The following is a 15,647-nucleotide window of genomic DNA, read 5'->3' on the forward strand; positions in this document are numbered from 1 at the left end:
AACTGAGAGCATTGCCTCTCACCTTAGTCAAAAGTGGATTAATAGATTCACTGGTGGCTTTTACCAACCAAGAAGGGTGGTGGGTCCAGCAAATGCATTACAAGACCTTTTCCTATGCAACTGAACCAAACTATGTCAAGAAAAGTAGTGGGGATTTGCTTTTTTTGAGAGGTTGTCTTTGGTGCACTCAGTTATTTCTGCCCTGTAGGATGTAAGTGACTGCCAAAAGAAGCAACAGTTGTGTGGATCTGTGTCTGGGTTAGTTAGTTGCTTATATGGAGTAGTCATACGGGCTGAGAGAGCTACTAGTCATTGCTCTGGCCGAGGGAGGAGAAAGATTCCTTTGCAGTTTCCACACAAGATCACACAGGCTCCATGCTGAGTTTTGAGCCCAATAACATGAAATGTCCTCTCTGCAGTGAGCTGGAGGGGGGCGAGAACTTGATGTCTTGCAGATGGGGTTGCACCAAGGCCTGGTTCCAAATTGGGTTTACCCTGTAGTGTCCAGCGGCAGGGGAGCTGGCCCTACTCGGCCTGCCCATGCCATCCCTACTGGCAATGAGTTAGTTCTGTCCTGCCTCTGGACCAGCCCAGCCCTGAGGGGCCCGGGCCTACCACCCAGCAGATGGCGGCCGGGGCTAGGCCGCACCACACACGCTGAGGGACCTTTTTGCCCTGGACCCAAACTGCGGCCTGGCCCCGCTCAGCCCGGTCTGGGGGAAGGGTGGGAGGGAGACGCCGGCTCTCCCAGCAGGCTGCGCCCGCTCCGCCCCCCGGCGCCCCCCGGCGGGAGCCTCGGAACTCCAGGCTCTGGGCGCGCAGCCGCGAGGCAGGAGGAGGGCGGGGGCTCGCGGCTGCCTTCGCTTCCGGCGGGGAAGCCGGTGCCGGCTGAAGCGATGGCGGCCGGAGGCAGTGAGACCCGGGTCGCGGACGTGGAGGAGGACGCCTCGCAGCTCGTCTTCCCCAAAGGTGCGCGGGGCCGGGGGCGGAGCCCGGGAAGCAGGAGAGGGAGATTCCCCCGGGAGCTGGCGGGGACGAGTGGAGATCAGGAGAGGGAGATTCTGCCCCTCCGGAGCTGGGGGGGCACATGGGGGGGGGGTCCGGGGAGTAGGAGGGGGAGACTCCACCGAGCGGGGGGATGGGGCGCAAGGGGAAAACATGGCCTTCTCCAACTTGTTGAACCCCAAGTTACCTCCCCCCATTCCTGTATCTGTTTCCCTGTAAATAAAAGGAACAGTTCCCAGGGGAAAGAAGAGTCTGGAAATCGGGGGCCACTTGACTGCACCCAACCGTATCAATACAATCCGGCTGCAAATTGGGGTTTGAACCTGTGCTGTGCCTGGCCTTCTGGGGAATTAAAGCTCCAAACATGAAGCTCCTGGTGTAATTCTTTATCTGGCTGCAGAGTTTTGGCCTCCTGGCCCTTGTCTGACCCAGAGTTTAACTTGGGAGCTCAGTCACATTTCCCGAGCTGTTGATCATTATAAATCCCCATATATCAAAAATCAGGGTAATTTCAAAAAGAAAAAATTATGGAATCTCTGATAGCTGTGACAATTGCTCAATCATCATTGTTGTAGCCGGCCATCTGATTCCAGCAGAACCAGTACATCTTTGAAGTGTTCTTTAAATGACATTATATAACGCTTTTCAGTGTATAAAGGAGTATTATTAGTATTGATTGTACCATGCTGTGCAAATACAGGACAAAGAGGCAGTCTCTACCACAAAGAGCTTTATGTAAAAAACCCTGATATGTATCAAGCTGGCACAATTAAATGATCCCTGGGTTTGATGTGAGGAACTCTATTTTTTCTTCTCTGTGGTCCATGACACAAAGGTATTGCTGCCTGTGAGAATATTTTCAAATTATTATTATTTTTTTGTTTTGGAAACCAACTGTTAAGGTTTGAAACAGGGATTACAACTGCCCAGTGGGTTCTGCTGAAAATATTCTGAATCTGAAAAAGATACTAATATTTGAATAGCTATATTTGTTCCTTAAAGGTGTCTTGAAAAGGGAAAAAAATTGGGTTTATTCTCTTTTTTGCTTTTCTGATGTAAATGGAGACCCAAAATATTTGCAATCTACTTGCTTTTTAGCATTAGAAATTCATGTCCTGTCTATTCTGGTAGTCACTCTTGATGACAAGCAAACTGGTGAAGTGGTTACAGACCAAGAGCTGAGAGAGAGAAGTTGATCTATGGAGAGGGGAAAGAATTTTTAGTCAGACTGTTTAAAACTTTGTTTTTATTAATGGCTATTTAATTTCAATGACTAAATAACATTTCTAATAAAGGAAGCCTTTGTTAAGGCTTTGTTAAGGAGGATTCTGCATCCTCCTCCTTTAATTAAGGTGCTAGAAGTAAACATCCCTAAGACCTCCCAGAAGCTCTCCAGCAAAACCGCAGAAGATCACACTTGCCATTCCTGATTTTTCTGAGATAAAAAACAAGTAGTAAAACAAGCTTATTTTAAAGCAAGTTACAAATCCAATTTTTAAAAAGCCTTTTCAGTTTTACCCCTTTAATATTTGCTTTTATTTTGGACCTTTGTGTCAAGTGAGTAATATTAATTACAAAACTATGATTAGCTCAAAAGATAGGGCTGGTAATTTAAGTGTGTATGATCAGAAAGTTAAAAATAACTGGAGTGCTATTCACTATTGTAAATCCAGTTGTGTGGCCTTGGAGGAATTATAGTTACAGTCTCATTAGGAATGGCTTCCAGGTCATGGAGTACAGGATTTTCACAGTCAAAGCTGAACCTGTGGTTCATTTTTCTTCTCCCCAAAGCTATATCCAACACGAAACAAAGCATATAGAAATTGGCTTCTTTGTTGTTGTACTTATCTTTCTCTCACACTGATACTCGCATACAGAATTTGAAACTGCTGAGACGCTTCTAAATTCAGAAGTGCACATGCTTCTTGAGCATCGTAAACAACAGAATGAGAGTGCTGAGGATGAGCAGGAGCTTTCGGAAGTCTTCATGAAAACTCTGAACTACACGGCTCGCTTCAGCCGCTTCAAAAACCGGGAGACCATTGCCAGCGTCCGCAGGTGAGTGGGAGAGTCAAGGAAAGATGATTTTATTGGGAAATTTAGTATGTAATGTGTGTGCTGTATTATGAAGTTGAAACATGGTAGTTATTGTTATTCCCAGGAGCAGGGTTGCTGTAGAGCAGTGGTTCTCAACCACAGGCTGAGAACTCCCAACAATCCCCTATACCTGGCACCCCTGCTCAAAGCGGGGCCAGAAGCAGAGTCCTGGGTGCTGGGCCGGGTAGCCCGGACCCCTGCATGGGACTGGGCAGCTGGATCCTGCAGCAGGGCCAGATGCCGGACCCCCACGCAGGCGATTGGAACGCGGGACACCCCCCTTCGCAGCCGAAGCCTGACCCTGAAACCCCACTGCATGGGGACAGGCGGCCGGACCCGGACCCTGCTGTGCGGGACCAGGCAGCCGGAACCTGGGACCCCTTCTGTGCGGGGCCAGCTGGCCTACAGCTGGACCTGGACCCCTGCATGGGACCAGGCAGCCAGACCTGACCCTTGCAGCGGAGCCCCACGTAAAGCCTGTGGGTGCTGTAGCACCCCAGCAAAACTCTAGATCTGAGCACCCCACACTACCCAGAGGCCCCCTACCCCAAACCTAGCTACAGACCCATTTTCCTGCCCCCTGCCTCCCTGCAGCACTCACCAGGCCCCTGCTGGCAGGAGCGCTCCTGCAGGCTGCCTTACTCTTTCTCCCCCTCAGCCAACCCCACCCCCTGCCTGACCAGTGTGGCAAATTTTGAAATTATTTTTAGCACACAGCTGTGCTGCAGCTGTGTCCTAGTTGGGCTGCATGCAGTCCACAGGTTGAGAACCGCTGCTCTAGAGATCTCAGTCATGTTTTTCTGGGGAAGTGAGAGACTTGGTGAGATTCTGTTAGAGCAGTGGTTCTCAAACTTTTTTGCTTTGGTGACCTCTTTCACAAAGCAAGCCTCTGAGCGCGACTCGCCCCCCTTCTAAATTAAAAACCCTTTTTTATATTTAACACTATTTTAAATGCCAGAGGCGAAGCAGGGTTTGGGGGTGGAAGCTGACAGCTCATGAACCCCCATGTAATAACCTTGTGACCCCCTGAAGGGTCATGACACCCTGGTTGAGAACCCCTGTAGTAGAGTGGGTAACAAGAGGCCCGAGGTAGGGCCTCCAGAGCTGTTTTGGTACAAATATTTATATGACAGCAGATTGTGGTAGATGCAAGGGACTTTTCTAGCCCTTTTTTCTTTGGGGGGGGAGGGGCTTCTGGGGTTATTGTGTGTAATTTTTTTGTTCTTACTAGCAGTAATGGGGTTGTATTAATAATAAAATAAATACAACTTATGCTGCCCTTTTTCTCATCCTCATTCCTTGTTCACAGATCTGTCAGCGCCATGTCATCAGTTCAGTTTCTTTTACATTCTTTTCCTTTCCTCTGCTTTTTTTATTCCATTTTTCCTATATTCTCACCATCTTCTCTTTCTGCAGTTTGTTGCTCCAGAAAAAGCTCCATAAATTTGAATTGGCGTGTTTGGCTAATTTGTGTCCTGAGACAGCTGAGGAGGCCAAGGCTTTGATTCCCAGGTGAGAATTTATGTCCTGTGTTTTATGATTTATGGGTTCTGTGATGCAGGAATAAGGGGAAAACTGAGCTGACCTATTGTTTCCTCTTTGTATCCAGTATTTCACAGCCACAGTGGGCTGGCCTAAAAGGTACAATTCTACATGATGCCAATCAGATAACTGTGTTTATGCCTGGCCCTGCCCATTCCTGAGTGTTGTACCCTTTTAATGTCATGTCCTGAAACTGATCAGTGAAAAGGTGGAGGGAGAAAGATACCTGATTTGCATAATTCAGTGTGGAGGCACATGAGAGCTATAACATGGGGCTTCAGAGTTGTGTGTGTATTATAACACAGGAGGAGGTGGAGATTTTGGATAAATCATGCAATGCCAGATGGTACCAAAAATGTCTGAGGCACTGGTGTAGAAACATGAGGAAATTCTGGATATTAAAAATGAAAGCACAGGGAAGAGGCTTGTTTCTATCATTACTGTTCTTATCTTGCAGCCTAGAGGGCCGGTTTGAAGATGAGGAGCTACAGCAGATTCTTGATGACATTCAGACCAAACGAAGCTTCCAGTACTAGGGCTAATTACTAGCCCTTATTATGAAAAGAAAGATCAGAGAATTTCAAATGTTTCTGTGCACACCAGTCCAATCTAGCTAGCTCCAGGACAGAGTAAAGAGAGTTCTTGATGCACAGTACTTCAGCCTTGGGTCCCGCACAGACATGTTTAAACTGGGGACCACTCTTTGACTTGTTGGAAACTGTAAACTTGACAAAGACTCATTTGCAGTGAGAGCCATGGAATCTTGTAAACTCCTGTCTCGGTGGTTTCGGTACCTGTTTCCCCCAACTCTCTGTCCCTGCCAGGGGAATCTTCAAAGTGTTGTACATTACAGGGTCTAGGATAAGCGTGGTGTGATTCTTCTTTCTTATGAACTCCAGTTACCTAAGGTGGAGAAATTTTGTTCCCACTGGTTGTTGGAAATCCTAATAGTTTGTAGAATCAGGGCTAATAAGATTCTGAGTGTCTTTTGAAATGGTTTTTTTTTAAGAAAATATTTTTTTCCTCCTTCAAGAGTGTATAATTGTTCAGTTTGAATTAAAATGTGATGTTTCTTATTATGTTCCTATACTTTGTAAATATTATCTGATTCACTCCAACTTTAATTATTTAAGTCCTATTGAGAAACACTTTGACCTGGAAGGAGGGAACAGTCTCTGGGGAGAGAGGAAGGAAGATAGTATTCTTGATCCAAACATCAGTTGTGATTATTAATACAAATGAATATAAATGAGCAGAATTGTATACACATATTTTGGGAGGGAGAGAAATATGATACTCTTATTAGGCTATGATTGGAAACTTGACATCCAAATCCATAGTGTTGAAAGATCATGCTGCTTTATAATAGCTGCCTGAGTTACCTTGAGTGACACCTATTGACTCAGCAGCAGTAACATAACTTATTCCTTTTAATATCATTATGTCTCCTGGAATCTAATAAACCAAACATACCTTTCTGATTAACCACAGTAACTTTAATTGGGTCAGAATTATAAGAAAAGGTAACACGGGGTGAGGTCCTGTATTTTATTAGCTACATCCACCTCGTTTAAATCTTAGATTCAATCTCTAGCTGCAGCTGTCATCAAACAAGTCTTTTATACTCTGCCTCACAGGAGATTTCTGTGACTGCCTCAACTACATGAAAATACTGATCTTTAAAAAACAAATTGAGGTGTTTTAATAAGAACTTCATATCAGAACCCTTACCTCCTAGCCTCATTACTTTTGGTGGTAAGGAAGCCCTAGCTAGATTATTTGGCTTCTTTGACTTGTTTTCTTTTAAATTTGTATGATTAGGTGTGATAGTTGTCTCTTGTTGATATTTAAAAATAAGATGGCAGGCTTTAGAGAATAAATCTAACCGCTTTAATGAGCTGAATCTGATCCCACAAGGCTTACATCGTCCTCTGCTAATAGACAGATAACTATCAAACATTGAAATCCATAATAAATTACAGCTACCACTTTTCAAAGAAGATCGGAAGCAATAAAACAGACAAGATGGTGGGAAGAAGGCCTCTTAGAAACCTCCGTGAACTGCTATTGTATGATAGAACTGAACTACTAAACATGTAATAAAGGGGTTGCTAATACTGTATAGTAAGGGTGTTCTCAAAATATGAACATTATTCAGGGCTATTTTATTGTAGAAGGTTTGTGACCCCTTAAATTAGCGAGATGAAAAGATGAATTCATTGCACCTTGGAAAGAATAATTTGAATTACTCAAATGTATTACTAGTTCCTAAATAATCTGTAACTGCTCGAGAAAAAGACTGGGCTACTTATGTGGACAGCTCATTAAAAATGTCTGTTCAGTGTGGAGTTGATGGTCAAGAAGGGAAAATATAGTATAGTAAAACCTCAGAGTTACAAACACCTTGGGAATGGAAGTTGTTCGTAACTCTGAACAAAATGTTATGGTTGTTCTTTCAAAAGTTTACAACTGAACATTGACTTAATACAGTTTTAAAACTTTACTATGCAGAAGAAAATGATAAAGTGAATAGCTTTTTATATACAAGCTGTAGAGCTTGTTTCCACAAGATCCTGTAGCCAGTCAGGAGCTTAGTAACATATCTAAAATAATTATACATCTATATGAATAATGAATAGTCTTATGCATTTCTGGACAGTATGAGGCACCAAATACTGGACTAGAGATGGACTTCTGATTTGTTAATTTCTGTGTAATATTTTTACCTCCCAGGGCAGGGTTGCTCACTGAGCTGCTATTCTACGCTCCTGCCAATCTATTTGGCAGATAAGTTGTTCTGCATTTATCAGGAGTTTAAAAAATTGCTCAATACAGTTTAACTTAAACAACCAAAGCAACCATGCAGTAGGGAAAGTAAAAATAGAAACAAAAAACAGGTTAAGATGCCAAAAATCCCAGGATGTGGAAGGGGATTCTCTCTGCTGGTCCTCAAAGCTATATATTACTGCTTCCCATAGCTGCTTACATCTTAAAATGAATACTTTAAAAATCCCCTTATTTTAAAGTAGTGCATTCTTAGCTGTTACTAATAATGCCTTAGATATTAAAACTGGCAATTCTAAAACTACAGTTTATATTTTATCTTTTGGCCTTTTTTACTTTTAGCATCTGCCTTGGCTGGGACAATGGAAATCAATGTGAAGTCAAGTTCGTTCATTATGATAATTTTCATTCCCTGAAGGCTGAAATGTTTGGGTTGCATGCACTGGTAGATGGGGGAGAGGGATGTTAATTTAGGATTTATGTCCCATGGCTGTGGAATTCTCTTGGTATGATCTCAAGCTGCTGGTTACTACCCTTCCCCATTTAGTCAGCTCTGTCCTAGCTGCTCAGTAGTATTTTCAGGGCATGGCTACACTTGCAGATGTAGAGCGCTTTGAGTTAAACTCACCTTCAAAGAGCACAGTAGGGAAAGCGCTGCAGTCTGTCTACACTGACAGCACACTGGCGTGGCCGCATTTGCAGCACTTGCAGCGGCATTGGGAGCGGTGCATTGTGGGCAGCTATCCCACAGAGCACCTCGTTCCATTCTGGCACTGTGGCTTGTGGGAAAGGGGTGGGGGGGCAGGGCATTCTGGGTCCTGTCTCAACTCCACGTTATGCATCGGTTCGTATCCTAGCAATCCCTGTGCTTCCGTCCACATCTGGCGCCATCTTTCAACGTTTTTTGTCCTGCGCACTCTGTCTTCCCTTTCGGTCTGCAGGAATGGAGCCCAAACTGTTGAGGAGTATGCTGACGAGTCTCACCAGCACATCATGTTTGGCAGTTGAGTTATTCCTTATGATCCAAATGATCCAAATTGACAGTGAGGGCTCCGATGATGATATAGACTTGAGTACGCACATGAGTTTGCTTGTGGCATTCACGGACATGCTCACCACCGTGGGACGCTGCTTTTGGGCTTGGGAAACAAGCACTGAGTGGTGGGATCACATTGTCTTGCAAGTCTGGGATGATGAGCAGTGGCTGCAGAACTTTTGGATGAGAAAAGCCACTTTCATGGGAGTGTGTGATGAGCTCGCCCTCACCCTGCAGCGCAAGGACACAAGATTGAGAGCTGCCCTGACGGTGGAGAAGCAGGTGGCTATTGCAATCTGGAAGGTGGCAATTCCAGACAGCTATTGATCATCTGCTAAGCAGTTTGGAGTGGGAAAGTCGACCGTTGGAATCGTGTTGATGCAAGTTTGCAGGGCCATTAATCGCATCCTGCTCAGAAGAACTGTGACTCTGGGTAATGTGTATGACATTGTGGCTGGCTTTACACTAATGGGTTTCCCTAACTGCGGAGGGGCGATAGATGGCACGCATATTCCAATTCTGGCACCAGCCCACCTAGCCTCCGAGTATGTTAATCAGAAGGGATATTTCTCTATGGTTCTCCAGGCACTTGTGGATCCCTTGTGCGTTTGACATTAACGCAGGCTGGCCCAGAAAGGTGCATGATGCACACATCTTTCAGAACATTGGCCTGTTCAGGAAGCTGTAAGCCGGGACTTTTTTCCCAGACCAGAAGATCACAGTAGGGGAAGCTGAAATGCCCATTGTGATCCTTGGAGACCCCGCTTATCCTTTAATGCTGTGGCTCATGAGACCCTACACAGGGAGCCTTGACAGCAAGGAGTGGTTCAACAAAAAGCTGAGCAGGTACAGAATTACTGTGCAGTGTGCTTTTGGCCCTTTAAAGGACCGCTGGCGCTCTTTGTATGGGAAGCTGGACCTGGCCGATGACAGCATCCCTGCAGTTATATCCCCTCCATAACATTTGTGAAGGGAAAGGTGTACGATTCACTCAGACATGGAACTCGGAGGTTCAACACCTGGAGGCTGAATTTGAACAGCCAGAGAGCAGGGCTATTAGAGGGGCCCAGCGCGGGGCTGCAAGGATTAGAGATGCCTTGAGGGAGCAATTTGAGACTGAAAGCCACCAGTAATGTCTGGTGCCCTGCATGAGAGTGAAGTGCAGTGGTTCCAATGTTAGTAGGAATCTCTGGTTGCTACGCTGACTTGCAGTGTCTGTTTCTTTCCTGGGCTAAGGTATCTTTTACTTTATGCAATAATAAAGAATGTTTTCAAAGCCAAAAAATCCATTTATTGAAAAGAAACACAACTGCTTGGGAAACAGAAAGGGCAAGGGGATAGGGTGGGGAACAGTACAATCACAGATTTGCGTATGTCCTCTTATCATACTCAGCCTTCCTGTCTAGAGTGCTGTGCAATGAGTGCTGCACTTCAGGATGGCTATACTGCATGGTGATGGGGGTTGAGAGAAGTGGGTAAGGGTTGTAGTTTTCAGGGCTGGGTGGTGAAGCTACAGGTGTTGGATGCAGCTGGTGGCGGTAAGAACCCGGATGTTGGGGAAAGTGGGTTGGAGGTGACATGGGGGCACAAGGGAAAGAGTTTTGGGACAAGGGTTGCGGGGGGGGAGCACAGTAGTGCTCTGCCTGCATGGCTACGAGCGCCTGAATAGAGTCCACTTGGCGCTCCATTATGCTTATCAGCCAATCCGTGCTTTGCTGCCAGAGCACCGTGCTTTTGTGCCCGCGCTTCACATTCTTCTGGCAGATCCTCCTTTCACTGTCCCGCACTCCTGCACTTTTTGATTTTCATTACTTGAATGCTGCATTACTTCATGCAACATGTCTTCCTTGCTTCTACGTGGCCTCTTTCTGATTCTTTGGAGTCTTTCGGCCAGTGATAACACGGACGGCTGAGATCTCTAGGTTGCATCCGTAAAGGCAAAATGCAACACTTAACAGAGGCAGCATTGTTCACATCAGACAGAGCAATGATTCCCCTGTACTTAAGGGCAAGCACAGTCTACACAATAGCATAATTTGCCCATCCCAAAGCGAGCATGCACAACCCACGGGAGCCCCAAAATGGTGCACAGGGTCAAGCGTGACTGATTGTTTCATGGCTGTACTGTCCTCTGGGTTTCTGTAACTTGGGGCACGCCAACAGCTGCAGGGGCCACTATACTGAATGCTGTCCCCACACTTTCCACAGGAGTTCATCCTGGAAGATATCTCGCTGCTGATGGTGACCTGGGAAGCAAGGGAGGGTCTTCTACTTCAATGCGACTTCCATCCTGGCCCATATGCAGCTTGCCTGTGTGCAGCAATGGTCCCCCTGCCCCTCATGGCACAGTGGCACAGACAAGTTAGCCTTACTTGGACAAGGACCACAGTGGCTCTCCTGAGAAACCTGGGCAAGTTCTGGATGAGACCTCTGAAGAGATCACTGGAGCCAATTACTGCAATGTGAGAGAGCACATCAACGCCCTATTCTGCATCTAGGCATGCATGTAGCCCTAACCCTCCTTGCCCCAAGAGCCCGCACCAAATAACTTCCTTCCCAAAATAAAAGCCGCTTACCGGGCACTTGATCTGGTGTTTGTCCTTCCGCAAGCACCAGCCGCCATGACTGGCTACCTTCCTCCTGGCTAAAGAATAGCTCCTGGTTGCATGCATCTAGGGATTCCGGGGTGTCTTTCTCCGCCACGGCACCCTTGCTCCTGCTTTGCTCTTCTTCCTGCCTTGTTGCACTGGGCTCTGAAGTGTCCATGGTGATCCTCGGAATAGAGGTGGGGTCGCCCCCAAGTATCGCATTCAGCTCTTTGTAGAAACGGCAGGTTGCAGGGGCAGCACTGGAGCGGCTGTTTGTCTTGCGGGCTTTGCGGTAGGCATTCTGCAGTTCCTTCACATTAATCCTGCACTGCAGTGCGTCCCAGTCATGGCTCCTTTCCATCATGTCCCTTGATATCTGCCCGAAGGTATCATAATTCCTACGGCTGGAGCGCAGCTGGGACTGGACAGCTTCCTCCCTCCAAACACTGATGAGGTCCAGCACCTTGCCATTGCTCCATACTGGGGATTGCCTGGCGCGTGGAGGCATGGTCACCTGGAAAGATTTGCTGAGAGCACTCCATGCCTGGCTGAGCAAACAGGAAGGGGATTTTCAAAATTCCCAGAAAATTTTAAGGGTGGGTCTGATGGTTGGTCACTGAGGGCAGGGCAGTAGAGTTCAAAGTGATGACCAGCGTGGCTAGAACAGGCATTGTGGGACGCTTCTGGAGGCCGATCAGAGCGCACTAACAGACCAGGGCATCCACACTGGCACCTTGGCGTTCCAGCGGGGGCGCACAAAATGTTATTCCACTCGCCGAGGTGGAGTACCAGGAGTGCTCTAGCTGCGGAGTCAGAGCGCTCTACGTGCCTGGGTAATATGGAGGGGTAGTGAGCTAGTGCGCCCAGGGCTCCTTTAATGCGCTCTAACTTGCAAGTGTAGCCAAGCCCTCAGATTCAGGTGATTCCCCCCTCCTCACACCAGTCAGAGAACACTGGCAGGTATGGGGGTGGGAGGAGTAGTTCCTTCCTTCTGAGCCAGGACTCCTAAGTGCAGGAACAGATTTCAGCAGTCCTCAAACTGTGGATTGTGACACCCCCCCCCCCAAAAAAAAAGTGAGTGGCAACCCTATTTTAAAGAGGTCACCAGGGCTATCTTAGACTTATTCACAGCCTGGGGCCGAAGCTGAAGCCTGAGGCCCTCAGGTTACGTGCCCCCGGCTTGGGACTGAAGCCCTGCCCTAAAGCTTTGGTTTTGTCCCCCCGACCCCACCTGGGGTGGTGGGGTTGGCGCAGGCTCAGGCTTCGTCCCGCCTCCTGGGGTCCTATAGTACTTTTTGTTGTCAGAAGGGGATCTCAGTGCACCGGCGTTTAAGAACCCTAGGAGTAGAGCGTAGTCCATGTTACTTCTCTGTACGCATGCGCGCCCACTTGCAGCTCTGTCCATGTCGGGTCGCCCCTGTATCAACTGCACGGACCCGCACCATTTACAACTGGGCTCCCCTTGCGCTTGCGCAGAGGCGGTCTTGGCTGCCGCTGCGTCCCTATCCTCGGCCAGGTCCTCCACGGCGCCTTGGAGCGTACTGACGTAGAGCGCGTGCACCGCCCCGGTCGTTGGAGGGGAAAAGATGGCGGGCGGTCGCGGTGGGGGCTCGTGAGGCAGCGGCTTCCGGGCTAGGGGGAGTGTAGAGAGCGGCGCGGCAGCGGGGTCCGGTGGCGGGGATAAGAGAACAGTCGGACGGTGAGTGCAGCTAAGTGACGGGCCGCCTGGGGCGGTGCAGTGTGGCCAGGCGGTGTGGCTCCTCCGCCATTTTCAGGCCGTGAGGCCGGGGAGAAGGGGGCCTAGCGCCTGGGTCGGGGAGGGAGGAGCTCCGGAGATGGGGAAAGAGAGCGCGGAGCCTTGAGAGGTCAGTGGGGGCTTGGGTTTGAGGCCCGTAGGGTACGGGAACCCCAGGGCCTGGAGCGGGCTCCTGGAGAGCCAGCTGGAGGCTGTGATGGGGGCCTGGTAGTAGCACGAGAGCTCGTGGGGGGAGGAGGGCGGGTGGCCCCATCGCCCCTGGACAGAAGTTTCTGCTTCATCTTGCTTTTCCTCCTGCTGCCTGTGGGTTAGGAGACCCCATGCCTGTTGAGTGTTGTCTGTGCTGTTTGGCCTCGGCCATATGGCATAAATGGAACCATGTACGGCTGGCGATTGTTATAAGTTTATTTTGCAGAGTACATTAGACTTAATTGCAATATGATCCATCCCTGTGGTTTTACAGATGCAAACTTATTCTTTGCATAGCAAAACAACTTAACCCACTAAAATCAGAACTCAACATTTTAGACAGAGAGAAAACCTTAAATTTTTGTTTCTTCAGGAATTAGATGGTATTTCTCTTTTGATATGTAACTTATGGCTTGATATACTCCTTTTTGCTAGCATTAAGTAGCCCTACATTCCTTGTAAGTGATACTATTCTGTATTTGTATACTATGTCTTATCTGACCATATTAACTGTATTACAAAGTCTAATGTAGGTAAGTAGTCCTACACCCTACTTTTTTTGTATTTAACCGAACCCTGAATTAATTTCCTAATCAAAAGTATGATCCTGGAGGGTATTTTTCTAACAATGGGGAGAGCTGAAGCAGATCACTGTCTACCATTCCTGCTTTCTAAAGCTGAAGTTTTGATGCTGGAAAATACTTTCTGACTAAATAACTCTTTGAAGGGAGAGATTCAAGAGTGTGAACAGTGTTTCATCTCCAGTCCTACTAGATTGTATTTCTTTATTGGACAGATTATATTAAAAATATAAGAGTATTTTAACCCTTCTGACAAATAATTTCTGAATCTCTGGCATATGAACACTGAGCCTTATTAATCTGTGGACCGCATGTCATCTTTAAGTGAGTTTACTGAACAACAACTTGTTAGATACTGTCAAACAAATTAAAGACATGCTTGTATGAGAATGAGTCACAACTAATTAAAGTTAATTCTTGCTATTTATCATTTCACAACGTTTTTTACTAAAAAAAAAAACAGTTGCAAGATTAATCCTGCATTTTAGTAATTGATCTTGTATTCAAATATATACACTTTTGTTGATTTTCTAATAAATACCACTGTAAGCTAATGGTATACTGAGTGTTAATTTGAGTTCACTCACTTACAGTGGTTTGGTTTAGCTGTCTTTTGTATAGCTGGTAAATTTTCCAAACTCTGTTTTTGAATGCTGGAAGCTAAAAAAAAAATTGGACAATAGAATACTTACAGTGTATCTTTAAAGTTTTAATTATGTGGGTCAGTCACTTTTTAGTGCAGGAATTTAAAATTTATACTTGCAAGTTATAAGAGTTTTTTTACAAAGCTAAGTAATGTTAGAAATATTGAATATGTTCATGAAATATACAAAAATCAGGTTTTGTTGAGATTTAAAATCTCCCTTGCAGTTGTTTGAGTTCAGATACTGAAGTATTGTGCTAGTACATGAAAACTGGCAAGTGAAACCTGCTAGTTTATTTTCATTGTCCAAGGTTAGTGCAAAAAGTAAACACCAGCAATGAAATTGGACTTTAACAATGTTCAGTTTTAATCAAACTGATTGGTAGAGCAGGTAAGACTTTAGCAAAGTTTTAACATGACTTGATTTAGTTTTTCCTCTCTTCCCTACCCTAACGAGTGCTTAAGGGTTGGATCACAAACAAAATTGGTTTATTTTACTATCCTGAAAACTTTTTGTGTGCTTTATGTATTTTTGATATGTATTCATTATATATGAAGAATCACCTAGTGTTGACAAGGATTCAGAGTAGTGTGAAACCCAACATTATGCTCTTCTTACTCCTGGGTTTATAAAACTATTCAAAATTTATTTGAATGCCAATTCTGATTCAACCTACATTCCACATCCTAATCTGTTTGCAGTTGTAGTCCAGTTGTGAAACGTGTAGTGTATTACATGAGGACATAGCATGTGTGTGCAGCATATCTCCTCCTTTCCTGCTGACTAGATTCTCATCTGTTGTTTAACTTTACCATTGCTAATATCAGACGTTCTTTAACATAAATTGCTGTATGCAGCATTTTTGCATTTGTGACATGAAATTACAGCACAGAGGTGCATATTGGTAGATTGAGGGTTGTGGTGGGATGAGATGAAACCTGAATGTCTAATGTTATAGCAGAAACGTGCACCTTTTGGGGAAGGAGGGAAAGCAAGGAATGGGACAAATATTTCAGGTCTATACAGGTATGAGAAGCAAAACCTGTCACCAGCCTAATATTTTTGTTCTTTGAATGCCACCTGTGACCTACTGATTTGAAAATCTTTGTTCATTTTCAAGCACATCTGGGATCCCTATGTTTCAATCCTGGGTTTGCTACTATTGACTTACTGTATGTCCCTGAGCAACTGTCCCTTTTCTCAGATGGGTATAATACCATATCTAGCTCAGATGGTTATGATTAACATTTTTAAAGCCCTGTGTAAATGCAAAGTGGTACTACAGCTTACAAAAGACTCATTTTATGCTTTAAAACTAACAATTGGTCAGTTAACTACTACTTCAACGCTTAGTCGAACAGTCGGCCATAGCAATCTTTCGCAATTTGGTCTGTTCCTGTGCAGCTGCAAGGGTTTGACAGCCTG

At 45.8% G+C, this 15,647-nt stretch overlaps 3 protein-coding genes across 8 annotated transcripts in view; 2 read left to right on the top strand and 1 right to left on the bottom strand.

Moving 5' to 3' along the window:
- The first annotated feature begins 786 nt into the window (after positions 1-786).
- POLR2D (RNA polymerase II subunit D) lies at positions 787-6,626 on the top strand. The gene is made up of 4 exons (XM_073360156.1): positions 787-969; positions 2,883-3,063; positions 4,519-4,614; positions 5,102-6,626. The coding sequence occupies exons 1-4, from the start codon at positions 897-899 to the stop codon at positions 5,178-5,180; spliced, it is 429 nt and encodes a 142-aa protein (XP_073216257.1). The 5' UTR covers positions 787-896; the 3' UTR covers positions 5,181-6,626.
- Positions 2,080-12,664, bottom strand: LOC140917395 (uncharacterized). 3 transcript variants are annotated; one of them, XM_073360153.1, is made up of 2 exons: positions 11,041-12,664; positions 2,080-2,202 (listed from the first exon to the last, which is right to left on the bottom strand). In XM_073360153.1, exons 1-2 carry the CDS (start codon positions 11,558-11,560, stop codon positions 2,114-2,116), a joined length of 609 nt encoding a protein of 202 aa, XP_073216254.1. In that variant the 5' UTR covers positions 11,561-12,664; the 3' UTR covers positions 2,080-2,113. The 3 variants fall into 3 exon arrangements, with proteins under 3 accessions (XP_073216254.1, XP_073216253.1, XP_073216255.1); XM_073360152.1 differs by lacking the exon at positions 2,080-2,202 and adding an exon at positions 9,746-10,919; XM_073360154.1 differs by lacking the exon at positions 2,080-2,202 and adding an exon at positions 9,746-10,382 and having other exon boundaries at positions 11,041-12,654.
- The window catches only part of WDR33 (WD repeat domain 33), a 106,762-nt gene continuing 103,689 nt past the window's right edge, over positions 12,575-15,647 (top strand). The window contains exon 1 of one of the 4 annotated variants that reach the window (XM_073360150.1): positions 12,575-12,751. The gene's annotated coding sequence lies outside the window, so the exon portion shown is untranslated. The other 3 variants (XM_073360147.1, XM_073360151.1, XM_073360148.1) reach the window with 3 other exon arrangements.

The sequence above is a fragment of the Lepidochelys kempii genome, chromosome 9 (assembly GCF_965140265.1).
Source record: "Lepidochelys kempii isolate rLepKem1 chromosome 9, rLepKem1.hap2, whole genome shotgun sequence".
NCBI classification, from domain to species: domain Eukaryota; kingdom Metazoa; phylum Chordata; order Testudines; family Cheloniidae; genus Lepidochelys; species Lepidochelys kempii.